This window comes from Gigantopelta aegis, chromosome 9 (assembly GCF_016097555.1).
Source record: "Gigantopelta aegis isolate Gae_Host chromosome 9, Gae_host_genome, whole genome shotgun sequence".
Taxonomy (NCBI): Eukaryota; Metazoa; Mollusca; class Gastropoda; order Neomphalida; family Peltospiridae; genus Gigantopelta; species Gigantopelta aegis.
Window position 1 is genome coordinate 28,170,829 of NC_054707.1, and position 23,076 is coordinate 28,193,904.

Here is a 23,076-nt window from a genome sequence, read left to right on the forward strand (position 1 = left end):
GGCTAGCATAGCCTTTATATCCACTAAAATTCTATTATTTAAAGTTTATTATTTAGAATATCTGTCTGCACATTTAATATGTTTCTTGTTTTAATGTTTGTAGTAGTCCAAATAATTTTGTACGTATGAAAAAAGATAGAATAAATGCACCAATTTTATGTGCAAATATAGCTGAATTGTTACTGCTTATATTGCCCACCTGTATCTCAACATTTTACTTCATAAAGGCAAGACAAAAAAAACCAAAAACATAACAAAACCCCCCCAACCCAAATGCAATGAGAAGACTTTACTTTTCAGTTTAGTTCAGTCCAGCATTAAAATAAAATCCACGCTCAGGGTTTCTGACAGATAATAATTTGAGGGTACATAATAAAAACAAAACTGATCATAAGTGCCCCTACTTGGTGGCTATGGGTCTGCAATCTTTTAAAATTGGACAGTGCATTCATAAACTGACAAATTTTAAACAGCAGTTCTCTAACTAAAATCTATGTAAAATGTTTTAAAAATGTAACCATTAATTTACAATATTTTACTTTTAGAGTATTATTTACCCTAAAATATTGTAAATTAATTTAACCTTCGTACCCTCTGTTAACCTATTTTTAATTTTACTTCTGGGTTTACAACAGGAGGCATCAAAATAAGCAATGCGTCTCATAACCAATGTACAGATAACAATCTAGTTAATATGATTTTGTGAAGAACAAACTACCATTCTTGACAAGCGATTATCTCCTGGGCCTGGTTTAATGGAGTGGTTATGCTATTTATGACATCGCTAGCCATGGTATCATACTACATATGACAACATAAATTGCAAAGTTTGCGGCCAATGAAGCAGTTACATTGGAGCACAGTGGTGGCAGTGTTTGAGATTAACGATATCCCGATATCTCAGAATTTAATTTTGGATACCAGACTGCAATAACCCAGTATCCCACCGGGATACCATATACGTTTTTTTGTTTTTTTTAATCCTGCAATTTTATTAACAGTATTTTCGAGCTCGTATGTCAAATGCTATGCCGTAATAATATCTCCCCCAACTCGAACCCAGTCTAATGCTACACTGGAGCAATAGCAGCGTAGCAAGAGACTGGGAACCGCAAAGTCAATATTGTTTTTGTTGGATGTTTTCTCCCTTCAAATTTTATTTGAGATATTGATTCCACATCTGCAGAAAATTAATACAGGTAGGTTTATCATTAGTAATATCAGAAACACTTATAGATTACTGTTAAATATTAATTTATGTCAGTATTACTTAAAACACTGTCCAAGTTTGTTACGATGTTATTTATGAATTTTATTCAAGTGGGATACTAAATTCTCAGGTGGGATACCAGATTTTGAAATGTTAGTATCCAACTGGGATACTGCCCAAAAGTTTTAATCTTGAACACTGGGTAGTCATACTTTATAACACCTTCCCACCAGGCGTTAACTGCCTGCTGTTCCCTATTGCAAGCTGAGTGAGTGCACACTGTTTGAATATGGCTGTAGCACGTCGTCTTGCATACCATGATTGTTTTCGCCGTGCCAATAGATGAGAATGCATATTTTGAGATCAATCAATTTGAACAAGAATATTGCATGTTTGTTCATTAAAATGACAACTTTTAAAGTAAAATTAAATACCAAACACTACGATCTCCACCCGCCCTTTCCAGTCATACCCTTGTCCCAACTGTAAGCTGAGCAGAGTTAATAATATGAATTTTCAAGAAATTTCCTGTTAAATATTATTTATATAAATTACTACTACTGAACAATCTCTCGTTTGTCATACTATGATTGCATAATTTATATAGTCTGCTTCTGTGAAGTGGACAGTGATGTTTCCTATTTTTCGAAAGTGTGTATTCTTTACTAGAAATGGAAACAAAGAGTACCAGTGAGGTACATCATACACCCGTTAGGAGTTTGATGAAAAACCATATATATTAATATGTTACGGGTACGATTCAATTCTAATTATGTGAAACACAGTGACCTAGTAATAGTATGCATCTCACTGTCATCCTAAGTTGTTCCTAAATGTGAGATTTGATGGTCCTGTATGCATCTGTACACAAGATATGGTCTGGACAAGAATTTACTGTTATGTGCAGTAGACAGTAAAAAGTAAGTCACAGTGACCCAGTAATAGTACGTGACACAGTCATCCCAAGTTGTTCCTACATGTGAGGCTTGATGGTCCTGTATGCATATGTATGCAAGATATGGTCCAGACAAGAAAAGTTAACAGGCGGACATACAGACAATTGCCATACCATAATACAACCAATGAAAGAAAGGTTTTATTTAACGACACACTCAACACATTTTATTTACGGTTATATGGTCCTTATGGTTAAGGACCACACAGATTTTGAGAGGAAACCCGCTGTCGCCACTATATGGGCTACTCTTTGTGATTAGTTGCAAGGGATCTTTTATTTGCGCTTCCCACAGGCAGGATAGCACAAACCATGGCCTTTGTTGAACCAGTTATGGATCACTGGTTGGTGCAAGTGGTTTACACCTACCCATTGAGCCTTGCGGAGCACTCACTCAGGGTTTGGAGTCGGTATCTGGATTAAAAATCCCATGCCTCGACTGGGATCCGAACCCAGTACCTACCAGCCTGTAGACTGATGGCCTAACCATGAGGCCGGTAATACGACCAATGATGACAGGTGTATAAAAAGAAAGAAAAAATTCATATCAAAACAATCGCCTACAAGTCTTGTGCCGTTTCCTGAAACTGACAAACTGAATGGCACTGTCCCTATAGGTAGTACTATACCAAATAACTTCCGGCTGGGTCAAAGTTCGAGGTGCACCCAACTTTTGATTTTGAAGTAAACAACACAAGTCCTGTGTTTGGTTATAAATGTGAGTGTGTTGGTTGTAAAAAATAATAGTTTCATCTGGGTAAAATAAATGTGCAATTTTATTTCATCTAGTACCAATGTGTCAAGTAGCCTTGTGCTTGAAACATGTATGGGGTACCTGTAAAAAAAAGTACTCGAATTTTGTGCGAAACTAGGGTAGTCATAGACGCTACCCGTTATATCAGAAACGAGCAGCTTGACCCCCATTTTTTTCTGATTCACTTTAAGTGTGAGGGGTGGTAGTATTTATATCCGTGGCGTTTATGTCGGTTGATACGTTGCAGGTAGGAGTTTTAGCCGCATATGTTACTATGGTCGTCTATGGGATTTGATTTGGTAGTATACACCCTATAATTCAACCCATTTCTTTTTGCATTGACTGGTTGTGTTTACTGATTTCATAATTTGTTTTCAAACAGCCATTTTTTGGTTGTTTCATTTGTAACATTCGTGTTGTTTCCACAGAAATAAAAGGCCCATAGGAACCAGACTGATTATATGTAAGTGCCGGAGGAGGGCAGGGCTGTGTTCCCTACTTGGGATCCAAAATATTCACTTTTTTCTTATATAAACCAAAATAAAATGTGCTGAGTAACCTCTCACCTATAGCGTGTACCCACTCACCACCTGACATATCATTACTACGGAACTGAGTAGGGAGATATTTTCATCAAACAAATAAACACAAAAATATGTTTCCAGGAGTTGAGTCTACCTATAAAAAAAGGTCGACTGTATCAGATTTTCACTAAAGTTACTTATCCTGTATTTTTTACTGAGGCCAATAAACGGAGGAAACAGTTGGGAGGTTTTTGTTTGCTTGATTGTTGTTGCTGCTGTTGTTTTCGGTTAACACCACCACCACTAGATTGATACTGACCATTTTCTTCAAAGGAAACCCAGGCATTTTTTCCCATAGCAGCCCCTATCATAGCATTTGATATACCAGTCAGTTGGAGGACGGGGGCATGGCCCATCAATCACATTTTTTCTTGCGATCTTATAATATACTAGTCTATCTTACAATCTTGACAGAATTTACTATGGTGAGGTTTTTTTGGGAGTAAATGGTAATTTTTGTTTTTTTTATTAGGGGCCCACTCACATTGGGGAGGGGGCAACTACATCATCTACAAGTCGTCTTATGGAGTGACAAAAATATAAACGGTGGAGGGAAAAAAGAAGTGTTATTGGTGGATGGGAAAAAAGCCCTCCATATGGCTATGCCAGTAACCGCCACCCCAAGTAAAAAGAAATCATGGCTACTGCTATAAGCGATGGTGGGGACAAAGTGGAAGTTTCCATTGGATGTACAGGAGTTACTTGCAGTAGCTAAATATACTACTCAAAAGAATTTAAGGGTCAAAAATTTATAACCAAATAAGTTTCAGAGTGTATTAGATTGATGATGTAAACTACACCAAATTTTTTATTTATTGTTCCATATTTACAAAAACCCACAAATAAACGTCACTGTATACAAGAAAGTCACTTGACATGCTGTCAAAGTTGAAGGTTGTCAAACATGGATTTTACACATTAAAACATTCGTTTAATAGTGTGTGAATCCACCCCTGGCGCGAATACATTCGACACATCGTTGCCTCATGCTGTTGATCAGACGTCTGAAGAACTCTTGGGGAATGGCCTGCCACTCTGCCATAAGAAGTTGACCCAGATCATGAAGGTTGGCCAGAGGGGCATGGTTATCCCCAACTCTCCTGCCTAATTCGTCCCAGGCGTACTCTATTGGGGCCAAGTCAGGCGAATATGCTGGCCAATCCATCCTGGCGATACCTTGTTGTCTGAGAAAGTCCGTTACCACCCTGGCGCGGTGGAGTCTGGCATTGTCATCCTGCAGAACTGCCCCACCGCCAATCTGCTGAAGGCCTGGGAGAACCAACGGCCGGATAATCTCATTCAGATAGCGGATTCCATTCAGATTGCCATCCACCACATAGAGGGGGGTCCTGTGGTGGATAGAGATGCCGCCCCACACCATGACGCTGCCACCACCGAACCGGTGACGTTGTCTAACGTTAAGTTCAGCGAAGCGCTCCCCAGGACGTCTGTAGACACGAACCCGACCGTCGTTGAACTGGAGACTAAACCTGGACTCATCAGTGAACATCACTTGACCCCACTGAACACGTTGCCACTGCAGATGAAGCGTGCACCAGTGACATCTGGCCGTTCTGTGACGTGGTAGGAGTGGTGGTCGAACAGCCTGGCGACGGCAGCGTAGATTATTGGCTCTCAGACGATTGCGTATGGTTTGATCAGACACTCGAGTTTCAGTCGCAGTCCGCATATTGTCACGTAATCGGCGTGCAGTGGTTGTGCGTTGACGTAGAGCCATATTGGTGATGTAGCGGTCCTCTCTATTTGTAGTGCTTCGGGGTCTTCCTGAACGTGGACGATTTCGAACAGAATTCGTTGCTTGATACCGTTGCCACAATCGGCCAACGACACTCTGACTGACACCAAGTCTCAGAGCAACATTTCTTTGCGTATTGCCATCCTGAAGCCAAGCAATAGCCCTTCCTCGATCTTCGATAGTCAGTTGAAGTCGTACCATTGTCGAATTTGGAGTGTGCACCGTACACGAACGCAAGCTCCAATTATACGGAAATTCAGCATTGGGAACATGGAATACACGTGCAAAGCGTGCAAATGAAGCGCTTTGTGAAAAAGCAAGTTATGGGCACTTAGCAGACCTTTCGCTTTCGCCCTAATTTACGTGCAAATGTAAGCATGTTTTCGCCATTAGAACTAGTCGACAGTGTCAATGACAGTGGATTTTAATTCATTTATGGGTTGCTTAGACCCACTTTCGTCAAAATGGAACAATACCATGCGTGACATTATGGTCTAGCTAATATAATTAACATTCAGAAAATAATGTCGAAAATATCGTCTGACCCTTAAATTCTTTTGAGTAGTATATATAACAAGTAAACTTAACCTTACATTGAAATAGGAAATCATTCCTTGAACTAGTGTACTAAATGAAAGCAAAAGCATCTTGAGATGTACTCGGTCAGGCAGCTTGTAAAATCCTGAGAGTCACCATTGCAACCATATGTGTTGCTCTGGTTGAAAATCACTGATCACAAAGTCAACTGAAAATGTCTCGTTTTTTTGTTATTGTTTTTTCTTACAACAATATAAAACTCACAGTGCATGTCTCTTTCATGTTCATACTCGATAAATGCATAGCCACGAGGTTTCCCACCATTACGATCATGGACAAGTGAGATCTGTAAGATATAAAGGAATTACCTATTAAAAAATAATAAGTTTGTTTACATTAAAAAAATGTGGATGATTTCTGAATACCGTATTGTTCCTATTTGTAGCGCCCCCTCTAATATAAGTGCCCCCTATGATCACGAGAAATGTATCATGAAACGGTACCCGTAAAATAGTAAAACTGGCTTACCTGACTGCCGACTTGCAATGATTATAATCGGTAAACAAATAAAATCCAAACAGGTGAAGCACTACGACACTAGTATGGGCGAACAGTATGTCACACATGTCCTTTATCAAATGTATGTCGCTGTTATCTCCACGCAGAATGAACGCACGACACTCCGTTAACGCTGTTCAAAACCGGAAGTACAAACATACCGGTAGGTATTTACACCGACACCGTAACACTCCGCAAGCCCTATATGCCTATGTGCACAGTACCATGTATTTCGATAAATCAGCTGACGATGTACGGTACGCTACGTTATTTCAACAAGAAAACGTCACTGGTGGAGTGACTCGGCGGCAAAGCTTTTGATGTCTCGGCGAGCCAGACGCATTGACAGTTTGATACGAGGATTTTTCACACGTATTACGAAACGTGTTCTAGTACTCTAATTAGCGCACCCCCTTTGTGTTTTGCATCACGCCCGGGCACTACAAATAGGAACAATACGGTATTTAAAAAATCATTTTCATCAAAGTAAAACCTCTGTAATCCCATGATCAGTAATGTATACATTTTTAACAGCCCAGTGTGGGTTAGGGTTAGGGTTAGGAGTGAGAGCGATCAGTTGCCATTCTTACCTAAAGCGGCATTCTCATTATGCGATTAGTCGGCCCTACAAAAATCAGAATGTATCAGACAAAAGTTGTTCCGATTTAGTTGTTCTCACAGTACTATTTGATCACATGCCAGGGTTTAAGCTGTCATTTGCCAAATCTTCAAATACAAATTAAATATATTTTATCATCAATTCACCAAAAAGCTAATTTGAAATTTATGTGTTCTTTGTACACTAATGCCAAATGATTATTGGATGTTTTGCTAAATGGAACTTGAATTTTGCTACTGGTTTTCTGACCAAATTGAATTATTTGGATCCAGCTTACACCAAACTATGTTGTTGGTTCTGCCACTTATCATTAGGAATCTACCTGTATGACACAGGTAGCTGTTTGGTGTACCAAGTATTCAAGTGTACCGGACTCCACATCTTCACATCAATGTCAAAATTAAAACCACCATTACCATATTAAATGAACCAAGTTTAAAAAAAAGAAAAAAAGAGACATTTAAATTTTTCTTTTTAAATCTTACCTTTTTTATTGGTCCATACACTTCAAATTCTCTTCTCAATTTGGATTCACTTGTGTCATAATTCTAAAAAAACAATTTATACATTTATAAATATACATACATACATACATACATGTGTAAGTATGATTTTGTGTGCGTGCACATGCGAGTGTGTGTGTGTGTGTGTGTACGACTCAATACATTTCTGTATTTTCAGTGATAATAGCATAATGCTTTTTTATTATTATTACATATTTTTGTTTCAATTTAGAATTTAGTTTTGTTGTGGTAAAAGTAAAACAGATTATATCTTTATTAATTTCACAGACATGACAAGCTGTAGATAGTGTCCTACGAAGAATAATACCTGATGTCTTGTATGCCATCAGCATAAAAAAAAACCTTTTTACATGGAAAAACTGGAATAAATATAATTTTCTTGCTCGACTGAATGGTAAACAAGCATTCTGACAGCATTGCTAAAGCAATACATATTCCCTTCTGGGCACAATGTTTTTTTGTTTTTTTTTGTATCTTCTAAATTCATGAGCCATAATTCATGATTACCATGAAAGTCAAACATGATCTGTAACAGTAAAGTTATGCACAAAATTTCAGCTCAATATCTTGCTGTATCTCAAGCATAGTGTATTCTCTACCACATTCTACTAGCACACTTGTATAAATAATAAAGAACCTTACAATTCGGGCAATGAAGAGGGTCTTATACGCATCTCCATTCAAGTTTCCAGCTGGATCCCCTAAAAAGAGTCACAAAACACGTTTAATTCACGATTTACACTGAATCCCCCAAATGTAGCTAATTTTATGAGAAAGATTGTAGTCAAATTCAAGATGCAGTTGTATATTATGTGGATGCATGGTAGAGTACAGGCAGTATTGGTCTCAAAACTCCCAATTTTACACAAACATAATTTATTTCAGTAAAAAAAATTTCAAAAAGAAAGTTGTTTGTTTTGTCATTCAGCCTGACATACATGTAGAAGTCAGCTACATGGCAGACATGTCAAACTGAAGTTTTATCTTCCTGGTGTTTACTACACTGCAAGGTGACCAGCACCAAACATGTGAAATAGCCAGGATTGCAACTCTTCTTTAAAAAAACAACGCACAACGAAATGTTGGTCTGAAACAGACCGACTCATATTACAAGGCCCTAACTTAAAAATGTGTTACCCATAGCAACTTGGAAATTTATGGGGTTTTAAAAATTATAATTTAACTTTAAAAAAAAAATCATCATCATACAGTTAATACAATAAATTTACATAATATATCCAATGTTTATAAACAAATACATAAATGTGAAATGCATACAAAAATTACTATTAATAATATCAATACTTGTCCTCGCTTTAAACAAATTTTGAAAGCAGTGTTCAATGTACACAAAATATGGAAATTATATACTCAACCAAAAAAGAAAGTGTGCATGTTTAAATCTTGAGTATTTTGCATACGTGCCACACTATACCACACATTGCACATATACCACACATTGCACGTGCATATCGTTTTGGATTACTATACAGACTGAACAATTGTTTGCAGGCCACTGGATCCACCAATGACTGCCCTTGGAGTGGCCATCAATGAGTTATGTCGGCTGTGCAGGACCAGTATATCTGAACCACTACTCCCCTGAACCGGTTTCAAGCAGCCACCATTTTTGCGTGACAGTCCTGCATTGATACTCAGACAACCAGGAACCATTTGTGAGCCTACAACATCCGGCCACACCGACCTGTGAGGACCTATTCTTACCGTGCGCCATCATCAACTCTGTTTGCAATGGACACGATGACGGATCCAATGGACAAGGAATCAATGGAGAAATGTCCTTTTTACTGATGAATCGCGATTCACCTTGAGAGTTGCTGATGGGCGTATCAGTGTATTGCAGAAGAGGCAAGAGGCACCAGGACTGTTGTGTGATGGAAGTTGACAGATACAGGGGGAGGTAGTGTCATGGTTTGCGCGGGAATATTTGGGCGAGGTGTAACTGATCTCCATGTCACTGATGGAAACTTCACAGGTGTTCACTACTGGGACAAATCCTTGGCTCCCGTTGCAATTCCATACATGGCACAGCATCCACACATGGTGTTCCAACGCTCAACCACATGTAGACGTGTTGCCCTGGCCAACAGTGTTGGATGAACTAAGGAGACCCACATACAAGGTATTCTATTCTTAAAATCAATTAAAAAAACATATCTGTTACATCCAGGTGTGTAGTACAGGCCTGCACAAATTAAAAATTTGCATAACCTGAAAAGGGGTTATGCCAAAAGATTTTGCATAACCTATCTACATTATCTTTTAATCATGATAATCTGTTGACTATTTATGAATAAAGAATTGAAACTGATTTGTTTGTGCTTATTCTATTTTATTTAAAACAAGTACAATAATTTTAGTCTTCATCACAAAATGATATGATTTCTCCATGAACACAAATCTGTAAACTGAATGTGAACTGACATTGTAACAACTATGGTATTGTTATTAAGAATTTTAACTGTAAAATATATAATAAAACTCACAAAAAATAATGTCAGTAGGCCTGTTTGTAAATCATTTAAACTAAAAAGAAATTGGCTGGAATGAGAACGAAAAAAAACTGGGCTACATCCTATGCCACAGGTTAGAAAGACAATAGTATAGTTATACATATACTGCAATACACTATATTTGCAAATAGTGATACTGCAGCCAGGTCAGTTAGATAGATAGCTGTTGTCCAGTCCAGCACCAAATATGACAAGGACTTAGCTCAGGTCAGTCTCTGCTGATTAGTCAGGAAGTACAGCACTGCACCTCAACACCAGTGGTTACTACTGACCAGTACAGTATTCCAAGTAGTAGCTCGTTCAATCCAATGTCCACCCATCACCATCACCTTCTTACCAACCATTTAATTGGAAACTTTATAAACACAAATTAAAAAAACATATTTAATGCACTTTAATTATTTGATATTCCCAGGTATTTCAATATGCATGCAAACCCTTTGTGGTCTGCCCCTCATCTTAAATGCAGTATTATAATGAATGACACCCCCCCCCCCCCCCCCCCCCCAAACACACACACACACACACACACACCGCCAGAAATAAATATTAATTTCTTTAAAAGTTATTTCCATTTAAAACCATTATGTCAAGTCTTTTAGACTCGGGCCACAAAAAATTACTTTAAGCCAGCACAAATCTTTGACCCATCTATGACAGAGAATATTAAACGAGTTCCCGTGTGAGACCATTTATATTACGAGTGTATTTTTAATCATACGTCACTTGCGAAAGCGAGTGATGTACAATTAAAAACACACGAGTTGTAATATAAATGGTCTCACACAGGAACAAGTATAGTAGTTTTATTTATTATACTGCACATCAATGAAAAAAAAGTTGCACAGAATGACTTCCAAAATAATTAACCTTCCGAGTACTGCAGGCGAGATATCTCGCCCAACGTCACGTCAGTAGACATACTGTATACTGTATATAGTGCATTCCCCAATTCATATTTCCCGCCGTTTTGCACACGACACTCACCGGAAACGGAAATATAATAAAAGAAAAAAGATTTTTTTCAAAATGGTGGCTTTTGTTTTGATTTTTTTTCAATTGAAAATACCTTGAAATTTCGAGTTCAAAAAGTGGTTTTCGGCAAGTGTTTTCGCTTGACAACAATGGCGGCATGTCGCGGTCATTTTCAGGGATCGATAGCTGATTGTAACAGCTAATTTGATAATAAATTTGATAGTTTTACCAACAACGAAAATCACCAAATATTGAAATATGAATCGTAGTTCAGGTTTAAAAAAAACATTCTGGTCAGAAAACCACCGTTATCGGGAATAATGGACATAAATACTGGGCAGCTGGCAACAAATGGCTGTACGTAAACACAACTTTTTAGATTTTTTGCCTAATTTTAATCACCATCAGCTGATCTAAAAATAATAATAAAAAAAAAAAACACCCACAAAAACAATACTTACCAATTCATTTATGAACTTTATTTCATGTATTTATAAAACATTTAAGTGAATATATGCGAGTAAAAATTATAAACTTGTACCCACTCAACATGGCTTTTGTTAAAAATTAATCCAGTAGTCTAAAGGTTAAGCAAGAAATGAAAATGCATAGATTAAAGACCGAGAAAATTATGTCGCTTACCAAATGACATCATTTAGCAAATGTTGTGGCTATTTATCAATGAAACTTTGCATTTCCATGACACACATCTATCAATGAATTTACACACAATATTATAAACATATTCAAGGCTACACTAAATTATTAAAATATATATTTTGTTAAATTATGCTGCTAACATTAATTGTAAGAATTGACAGCAAGTAGTTTTGTGATTGAAAAATATGACTTGAAAGAACCATGTGCACACTTTTAGTATGACATCTATGCATCTATGTACTGTGTGACACCTCTGCTCACGCGATCGGAGGTCATGACCTCTCAAAAGACAAATTTTCACGTGAAGAGACAATAAATATCACATGGGTATCTCTTTCACCGTGCTGTAATAAATTAACATTCCTACCGATGTAATTTTATTTAAGTAAAAGTACCTATATTAAAAATTACTTATTTGTGGGTGGGTGTGACCTTTAAAACTGTAATGCATGTAGTTTTTAATAATAAAACAAATTGGTGGGTATGGGTTGGGGAGGAGTTCACATTCATAAGTAAATAAATACTGTAAAACATGAAATTAATGCGGGTATAAAATAATGCGCCATCTCAACATGGCCAGAAATGCGTGTATTTTTTTCCAGTTAGCTTGCATGATGATCGCGGCAACCTGTCTATGAGTTCAACTCAGCTATGAGCCATTCTCATGTCGTCAGAACAATTGACTACTAGTACAAGTATTCAGGGAATAAAGTCAAAAGTAAAAAAATCCCCCCAGAATTAGTCATAAACTTCGACAAAACTGGTATCAAGATCGTTCCTGTATTCAACTGGACATTAGCTTCACAGTGGTCAAAACAAATTGGTATTATTGGATTGGGAGGACAAACGAGAAGTCACCATGTTATTGGCCAATACAGCAGCTGGTGATCTTTTACCACCACAGGTCATTTACAAAGGCCTCACGGAAAAGTGCCACACAAGTTTCAACTTTCCCGAAGATTGGCACGTGATCCACACAGCCAATCACTGGAGTAACGAAGATAGCATGCTTGATTATGTTGACAAAGTACTGGTTCCGTACACAAAACGTATGAAAAAACAACTTGGTCTTCCAGTGCGGAAAAAGTCAATTGCCATCTTTGATGAGTTTGCAGCTCACGGGTTTGACAGTTTTTTTTACAACTGTTATACAAGCGTGGTTTTGAGGTGCAGTTCGTTCCAGCTGGGTGCACAGGAGAACTTCAGCCGATGGGATCTTTCGGTCAACGGTGATTACAAAGATGCATTAAAACAACAGTTCACAAACTGGTATGGCGATCAAGTAGCAAGTAATTTGAAAAGCAACAAAGACTTGCGTGTTGACTTGAGGATTAGTGTCCTAAAACCAATTCATTCCCGCTGGATTGTGAATTGTTTCGAGTCAATTAAGAAGGACAGACTGTATCAAGCGTGGTTGAATAAAATCAGGTCGGTTTGACGTGTTATAAGACAATGACTGAATGAAAAAAAAAAAAAAAATGTTTTATTTAACGACACACTCAACACATTTTATGACTGAATGAAATACTTTTGTGTTCCTTTCCGAGATATAACTGGTACGTAATTGAAGGTGTTTTCCTGTTGTGCTTGACATTTAAAAATGAAATAAAACACCCATTTGTTCACCATTTTCAGGTTCTTTATTTTATTTACTTTGCTTACGTTACCAGTATTTTACAAACATAAATGCGTTGTAAAATTAATGCGACTGCTGACTGCGATTCACCTAACTGGAGGTGGTCTATTGCAATGTTTCGATTTGGCAGGCTTAGTCTTGGCATCTTGTAACTCGTCTACGTCGAAATGGAAATGAGGCATCATTGCGAGCATTGTAGCTTTAAATACCCATCAGTACCCCACAATCTTTCACGTGCATTTGCTAAAATCTGACCATTTCACGCTGATTTCCTGCAATTGTTGCACGTGTGTTAAAATTTTTTAGGGTGCATTTGGGCATGCTGTTCCATTCTAGGAACATTAACAAACATGGTCATTCAGCAACATTGAACAAAAAAACTATATTTTGTAAAATCAAACACTTTTCTTCTTTCCCTATGACCTATGCATTTCTTTTTTGACAGAGTATACTACTGGCTGCTCCTAGGTGATTACCAGGTCACCAATGCCATATAACCAATCTTACAACTCGTTTAAAAATGTATCAAACTCGCTTTCGTTCATTAAGATACATTTTAAAACAACTCGTGAGATGAATGGTATCTAATGGACACAAATGTATTATTCTCCATGTATACATTTTAAAAAAACATATATAGTGTAATATATGTAATGTAATGTACACACAGATGCAGGCTATTGCATTGTATTCATTAATTGCTTGTCCACTTTTATGTTACATCATTCTGCAGATAGCCATGCCAGTTTGTGATGTAAAATAGAAAGTGTGAGAAGATCGATGGACAATTTGTCTTGACTTAAGACTGTAGAGTTACCTCCCATCAGTCTATTCTTTATTTCATTACCAGAATTGAACTGTCTTGAGGTAAAACAGATGTGCATTAGTCTACCAATAATCAATGTGAAATTGCTCTGATCATTCATATTCCAGTATCCCATGGGAAACACTCTCAAAATGTTACTCTCAAGGGTAAAGATAAATAATTCAACAGAAATCTCTCTTTTGTGATGAACAGAAGCTTCCTCCTTTAGAATTTGATAAACACCACATACATATACATGCACATTATATACATGTAATATATTGAGAAATATTACTGTAATTATACTTTGTTTTAACGACAATGTTTTTGTGACATCAATTAAAGTTTTAAGAATACAATAATCAAGGTGAATACATTTATTTTAAACGTTAGATATCCAAATTGGCATACATGTAGTGTCTGCTAACCTACATGTATGTGCAAATATGGTAACCTATACAAATTTTACATTATGACACATTCATCAAGTTTGCTCATCCCATTATGTTTACTATAAAATCCCGTAAAACAATAATTTAAGGTGTAGATACATTCCTTTTGTGTTTTTCATTCATTATGTTTACTGTATAGATAATGAATCTATTTACCTGGTAGATCTACATGTCCATTACAAACAAAAATGAAAAACAAAACCCATGAACCATGCAAGGTTCATTTAATTTTTTACACAGCAACAAAACAAGAAAATAGCACCCTAAAAATTTTTTCGAGACCCAAGTACCATTCTCGACTCCCAACAATTAAGGTTTAAGCTGTCATTTGCCAATTCGCCAATTTGAATTAAAATGGAATTTGGTGAATATGTAATGGAGAATAGACAGTTAACATTCAATTTTTTAAAAATAATCCACTGTGTATTCTTTCTTTAACCACACTCAAAAATGGGAATTAATGAGTGAATGTTTAACGACACCCCAGCACGAAATATACATTGTCTATTGGGTGTCAAACTATGGTAATGGAAACAAACAAGGTGATGATCAACATCAACAGAAAAATTCAAGATATAAATAAAAACAGTGTAAAGAACTGTGTAAAAATATAAATACAAATACAAATATCACAGATAAGATACTGACTTTTACTCTAAACTTCAATTTGTGCTGTATTGGCCATTCTCAAAGAGAATATTACACTCAAATGGGATAAAAATTTTTAAAATATATTAAAAGTGTGTATGTATGCATTACAGAAAATAATTATTTAGATCCAGAAAACACCAATTGTAACCAACGTAATTGAAAGGTACATCGAAAAGCACGGGTTTCCATACACCATATAAACTGGTTTTGTGCGAACTGTCTTAAGGTGTGTCACCTTAACCTTCAGGCGAGATATCTCACCCGACGTCTTGCCAGTCGACATACTGTACATGTAGAATACTATACAAGTTTTCGCTAGATATCATTTTTACGAAACAAGTGAACTTCCCAAACGTATCTGACCGAACGAAAGTGAGGTCAGATACGTTTGGGAAGTTCACGAGTTTCGTAAAAATTATATCTAGCGAAAACGAGTGTGGTATTTTATTTATTACCCTCCTTTAAATCACACAAATTATGAAAAATAAATAAATAAATAAATTTTGCATTTCAAGACTGGATGTCGATTTGCATAACTAGCCAGTGCACGACTATGTGCCGCCGCATTGAGAAATAGTTTGTTGTACTTCAACTACTTCTCAGAAACGTTTTCAGGGGAGTGGTGTAGACGTACTTCCCCTTAAATTTCCATCGCGTTTCTTTTTTTAATTTAAAGAAAGCTGTCAGGTACATGCATAAATATATGTTTATTTTCATATTGGGTGAAAAATTTAAACTAATGCATAATTCCATATTTTAACAATTAAAACACCCCCAAGAAATAAATGTTTCTGTTACGCCACTGGTTATGCTAATAATGATGAATTCACAAATCACAACTGACAATAACAATTTGTTGACCAAAAATCCACATAATAAATAGAATAAATATGTTTAATTATTGTTCTGTTCATTTTTTTTTTTTTTTTTTTTTATTTAGAATGATTTCTCGTGCGGTCTGGTTTACATCATCTTCATAAATCAAGGCTAATATTCGTTCCTCGTATTCAGCCATGATACATGTCGTCAAGAAATCGTGCTACAAAATGCTTACATTTCATTGGATGCGATGAGATCTGATTGCAACGAATCGCAACGGTCCTTATAGATTCCCTTGTTATTGTAAACAAAGATGGCAGCGTCAGCGTCCGTGGAAACGTGTCATGTTTGTCATGATATGTTAAAAAAAAGGTTTCAGCGGTTAATTTTTGATATTGCTTTCAAGATTGTCACATGTTACCGATGCTGTGATTGGTCAGCGATGACATCATGTAAGGGACATAATCGGTGTTAGAAATTTTCTTCCAATAGAGGGCGCTAGTAGTGGATATCAGTAATCTTGACTACATGTATCAAGGCTGAATACGAGGAACAAATATTAGCCTTGATTTATGAAGATGGGTTTACATCAACTTTTAATGAATGACATTGCTGAATCAGTGAACGACATTTGTAGTAAAAGTTGTGGGATGTTACTGACCTTGACATTAATTATGAATGAAAAAAATAGTCCCGTTATGCTAATAAGGTCGCTGTCCAACCAATCGAAATGGACTCTGTTCCCCATTGACAAATCAAAACACACTTTGTAATACGCACCTGGTGGTGTGTACGAAATTTGTACGACACTGCTATATCTTCACCAGGAGGGTAATAAATACTGTATACAGTGCATTCCCCAATTCATATTTCTGGCTGTTTTGCACATGACACTAACTGGAAATTATTTATAAACAGGAAATGGAATACAACTCAGCTTCCCGTGTCTTTAGCAGATACCTTGAAATTTTGAGTTGAAAAAGTAGTTTTCGGCAAGTATTTTCGCTTGACAACAATGGTTGTGACAGCTAATTTGATAATAAATTTGATTGTTTTACCAACAACGAAAATCACCAAATATTGGGATATGAATTGTAGTTCTTTTTTCTTTTCTTTTTTAATTCTAACGACACACTCAACACATTTTATTTATGGTTATATGGCATCAGACATATGGTTAAGGACCACACAGATTGAGAGAGGAAACCCACTGGCACCACTTCATGGGCTACTCTTTTCGATTAGCAGCAAGGGATCTTTTAAATGCACCATCCCACACAGAGGGTAGTACATACCACAGCCTTTGATATACCAGTCGTGGTGCACTGGCTTGAACGAGAAATAGCCCAATGGGCCCACAGATGGGGATCTGATGGACTGGTATAAACTCTACATCAGATTTTGGTTACAATGGCAAAAATTAATATGATTAATATGTGTTTCTGTACTCGGCTGTGGACAGTTTCGGCAGACTGGTAACACATTTTCTTAATATACTACTCAAAAGAATTTAAGGGTCAAAAATTTATAACCAAATAAGTTTCAGAGTGTATTAGATTGATGATGTTACTAAACTACACCAAAATTTTTATTTATTGTTCCATATTTGCAAAAAAACACAAATAAACGTCACTGTATACAAGAAAGTCACATGACATGCTGTCAAAGTTGAAGTTGTCAAACATGGATTTTACACATTAGAACATTCGTTTAATAGTGTGTGAATCCACCCCTGGCGCGAATACACTCGACACATCGTTGCCTCATGCTGTTGATCAGACGTCTGAAGAACTCTTGGGGAATGGCCTGCCACTCTGCCATAAGAAGTTGACCCAGATCATGAAGGTTGGCCGGAGGGGCATGGTTATCCCGAACTCTCCTGCCTAATTCGTCCCAGGCGTACTCTAATGGGGTCAAGTCAGGCGAATATGCTGGCCAATCCATCCTGGCGATACCTTGTTGTCTCAGAAAGTCCGTTACCACCCTGGCGCGGTGGGGTCTGGCATTGTCATCCTGCAGAACTGCCCCGCCGCCAATCTGCTGAAGGCCTGGGAGAACCAACGGCCGGATAATCTCATTCAGATAGCGGATTCCATTCAGATTGCCATCCACCACATAGAGGGGGGTCCTGTGGTGGATAGAGATGCCGCCCCACACCATGACGCTGCCACCACCGAACCGGTGACGTTGTCTAACGTTAACGTCAGCGAAGCGCTCCCCAGGACGTCTGTAGACACGAACCCGACCGTCGTTGAACTGGAGACTAAACCTGGACTCATCAGTGAACATCACTCGACCCCACTGAACACGTTGCCACCGCAGATGAAGCGTGCACCAGTGACGTCTGGCCGTTCTGTGACATGGTAGGAGTGGTGGTCGAACAGCCTGGCGACGGCAGCGTAGATTATTGGCTCTCAGACGATTGCGTATGGTTTGATCAGACACTCGAGTTCCAGTCGCAGTCCGCAGATTGTCATGTAATCGGCGTGCAGTGGTTGTGCGTTGACGTAGAGCCATATTGGTGATGTAGCGGTCCTCTCTATTTGTAGTGCTTCGTGGGTCTTCCTGAACGTGGACGATTTCGAACAGAATTCGTTGCTTGGTACCGTTGCCACAGTTGGCCAACGACACTCTGACTGACACCAAGTCTCAGAGCAACATTTCTTTACGTATTGCCATCCTGAAGCCAAGCAATAGCCCTTCCTCGATCTTCGATAGTCAGTTGAAGTCGTACCATTGTCGAATTTGGAGTGTGCACCGTACACGAACGCAAGCTCCAATTATACGGAAATTCAGCATTGGGAACATGGAATACACGTGCAAAGCGTGCAAATGAAGCGCTTTGTGAAAAAGCAAGTTATGGGCACTTAGCAGACCTTTCGCTTTCGCCCTAATTTACGTGCAAATGTAAGCATGTTTTCGCCATTAGAACTAGTCGACAGTGTCAATGACAGTGGATTTTAATTCATTTATGGGTTGCTTAGACCCACTTTCGTCAAAATGGAACAATACCATGCGTCACATTATGGTCTAGCTAATATAATTGACATTCAGAAAATAATGTTGAAAATATCGTCTGACCCTTAAATTCTTTTGAGTAGTATAATTAAAAATACATGGCTTAACCAAACACATTAAAACTTGGAGGGTAACTAGTTAATTGCGAAATCGGCCTCTGGAATATTCACCGACGTGTCATATTTACATCTATGCTGAACAAGATTTATGATGAAATATTATTACATTTTGTGTGCTTTTCTTCTAATTAGGTCCATTTGCTTCAGTTTACATTAAAAATGTCATAAAAAATTATGTTTTAAAAAATGCTTGTATGCTAGTCTATGACCGTGTGGCTTCCTTGTCTTCGTCGGCAGTTGATTCATCCAAATTTTCGTCTAAGACAACATTTCCAGGATTAGGGACAAAGTCTCTGATAAGTGGTTCAAACTGATACGGTTTGATGCCATTAGCACAAGCTGGACACAATTCTTCGTCACTCGAATCGCTAAGTTCGTCCATGCTGCTTGGTAGTTTCTTCAGTTTTCTTCTCATCGATGACGTCACGGGTCTAGCTCATCAATTGTCGACAGTTTCCGGCAAACATCGGAGATCGGTGGAAAAAACCCCCCAACCAAGACTGGCACGCTTAACTTAGTCAATAAGGCGAGCGCGGTAGTTGCATGTCGTGGTTCATTACGCCGTATATACATGGTTCATACAGACCTGGTGAACAGAAATTCCAGTACTTTTCAAGTATATTTTTCAGTTTTTCAAGTAGTCTTTGGCACAATGTTACAAGCAGTTTAACACACACACATCACTAGTTAACTACAGCTGACCGTTTTTCAGCACACGACTGGTTACCTGTCTCGCTCATAAACCGGTTCAACTATTAGTAATGCACTGTTTCCAGTAGACAGCAGCCCAGTCTACTTTAATCTTCACACTGTGGTGCATATAGCAAGCGCAACAAGAACTTCTATGCCAGTCTATCTATATCGTCAGCAACACATATCACTTCCGGGTTTTGATTACGATAAATACCCAAGAAATACGTCAGCAAATCCTTATTATTTTTTCCAGATTTTAATCAGTAAGAGAGACATTCTGCTTGTAAAAAAACCCTCAAGTACATTTCGGCAATTTTCAAGTAGTTTTTAATGAAATTCCAGTACTTTTCCAGGACCTTTTCTGAATTTGCAAAATTTCAGTACTTTTCAAGTACTACGTCAAAATTCAAGGACTTTTCCAGGCCCGTGCGAACCCTGATATATGATTTGGTGTCCGGTCTCCTTTAATACACAGTATATAAAAAAAACCCCATAAAGATTACATTATTAACCATAAAAAAAACAAAAATACCACCCCAATTATTAATAAAGCGACTTTCTGTAAAAGGCTCTGGAAAACCCCCACTGATCCAGTCGATTTGACCCGCATCTGACCTGTGACGTTGCATTAGGTGAATTCCACTCATTCATTAGTAGGTTTGCATGGCGACAGCATGTAATGATTCTTCGGAAAATAGCTCATTTTTATCGGACGTTAGTTTGGACATTTCGGACATGTCGCATTTGTCTATTTATTCTAATGCTACCTCGATTGGTGAGGAAGGACAAAATCCGTTAGGGGTACTTCCCTATCAGTTTGAACTATAGTACAACGACGATGATCCGTCGAGCCAAATGCGGTCAGCCTATTTGCAGCACGGAGCCTGGACGTTGCCCGGAGACAAAAACAAAGCGTGAATGTTAATGCCGAGGTGTACATTGTTCATATTTGGCACAAAGATACACCTCAACACGATGCATTTAAATGTTAAAAAAATAAAATGTAGCAAAATATTTTTTAGAAAAAATACCAATTAATATTAACTGATGATCTTTCATACACCAGGGTTTGGAAACGTTATCACATACCGCCGATATATTCAACTCAGTGTATACTTATATTTTTGTGATGAAACTGTTGCAGACAAAACTGATAGACTGTACAAAGTCAGACCTTTCCTGTCATACATTCAAGATAAGTTTGAGTCTGAATATTATCCCTTCCAACACATACCTATTGATGAATGCATGATCCCTTTCAAGGGCAGACTGGGGATGAAACAATACATCAAATCAAAACCGACAAAATGGAGAATAAAGGCATTTTTACTCTGCAACAGCATACTGCTACAGGTTTGAAATTTATATTGCAAAGAACAGTATTTCTGAAGGAGAAAATATTGGCCTAACAACAGCTGTTCTCGATTTAATGAAAGGGACTGAAAATATGGGACATATTCTGTACACTGACAATTTTTCTACTAGCCCTGTCCTTGCTCACAATTTTGAAGCATCGTGTGATAGGAATTGTTGGAACTGTTCGCAAGAACACAAAAGGTTATCCTCAACAGCTGGCCGATGTCAAAGATAGAGACCTTAGAAGGGGCGAAAGTAAACGGATGATGTCAGATGGAATGTCGATGTTGGTTTGGAAGGATAACCGACTGGTCCACCTTCTTTCAACAGTGCACCAGCCAGATATTGAAATCGTTTCGCGTCGAAACAAACAAGGAATTTTAGAAGAAATTTGCTGCCCGAAACGTTGCGATGCGAAAATGATTGGATGTGTCATTATTCAAAATCTGCAAAACAGTACAGATGGTACATGTGTCTGGTACTGAAGGGATTATTGTGGTGTGTTTTCAATGATTATGTCATCAAGGGTCATGTGATCAACCACACACCTGACAGGGGAAGAGCAAGAGATTTTCAAACTACGGGACTAGTGTGACCTTGCTAATTACTTTTCACCTGTTGATATTTACCTGTTCAGTTCACCTGTTTACCTTTTAGCAGGGTGCTTCTAAATTGTAACTATGCAATTCTTATTGATACATGTACCTGTATTATATATATATATATAATGAACACAATTCTAACACATTTGGATTGTTTATTCACAATGTGAACTGGACAAAATGTGTGTACTTGGATTTCAACTAAACACAGGTAAATATATATTTTTTAATATAATATATGTGTTTCTAAATGTATACACTGGATAAAAACTATTTGAAATGTATTTATATTCACTCATATTAGAAATTTTACTTAAATTTAGTTAAAAACAGATTTTGTGTGACTTTTTTTTTTCACCTGTAAATGCAATTTATTTGACTCTTTTTTTTTATCTTTTTTTTTTTTTACATCACTAATTCTCTTATCCTTTCATCCTAATAAATCCAAAAGTTTGTGCATCTAAGTACAAAATTTAATCTATGACAGCCAAATTAGTAAAGACAATCAAATTATGCTAATTAGGTCAAGGAGGCCATCATCAGGGGTTAGCCTGTTAGCAGGGAGCAGTCAGTGAAAGGGTTAATCATGGTCATGTGTGCAATTTCTCTTGGTCTTTTGCCTCTAATTCTGATTATTTTGAATTGCCATGCTACTGTGGTACTGTTATAAGTATACGTCCGACACCATAAAGCATGTAAATTCTTTCCAATTTTGAAGCAAAATATTGATATTTATGTAATGCCAGTGTGATACTAGCACACATTTTTATAACTAGAGCCAACAAGAGTACCGGTGAGGTACATAATACGCCCATCAGGAGTTTGACGAAAAACCATATCCATATTAATGAATATGTTACGGGTATGATTCAAGTCTAATTATGTGAAATTTTTGCAATGGGATGGATGAACAGTTTGTTTTGTACCAACCACCATCCCGAGTTGTTCCTACATGTAATTTGATGGACCTGTATGCACATGTATGTTTTTTTTTTTTTTAAACAATATTTATTCATTTAAAATAAATGAAATGGATCGGCAAACAGGCTGTAGGCCTATGTAAATACCTCTCCACAAGATATGGTCTGGACAAGAATTTACTGTGATGTGCAGTAGACCGTGAAAAGTAGGTCACAGCGACCTAGTAATAGTACTCGACACACCGCCATTCCAAGTTGTTCCTACATGTGAGGTACCAATGGTCCTGTATCAAGATATGGTCCAGACATGAAAAAGTTAACAGATGGATGGACAACGCC

General features: G+C 37.5%; 1 protein-coding gene across 1 annotated transcript in view; it reads right to left on the reverse strand.

Annotated features, from left to right (window-relative positions):
* LOC121380503 (U1 small nuclear ribonucleoprotein 70 kDa-like) overlaps positions 1-23,076 on the reverse strand; it is a 100,835-nt gene that overhangs the window by 20,951 nt on the left and 56,808 nt on the right. The window contains exons 4-6 of the mRNA XM_041509332.1: positions 8,140-8,198; positions 7,459-7,521; positions 6,061-6,142 (exon numbers count right to left, since the gene is read on the reverse strand). Of these exons, the coding sequence (XP_041365266.1) occupies positions 6,061-6,142; positions 7,459-7,521; positions 8,140-8,198 (204 nt within the window). The remainder of the gene's footprint in view (positions 1-6,060; positions 6,143-7,458; positions 7,522-8,139; positions 8,199-23,076) is intronic.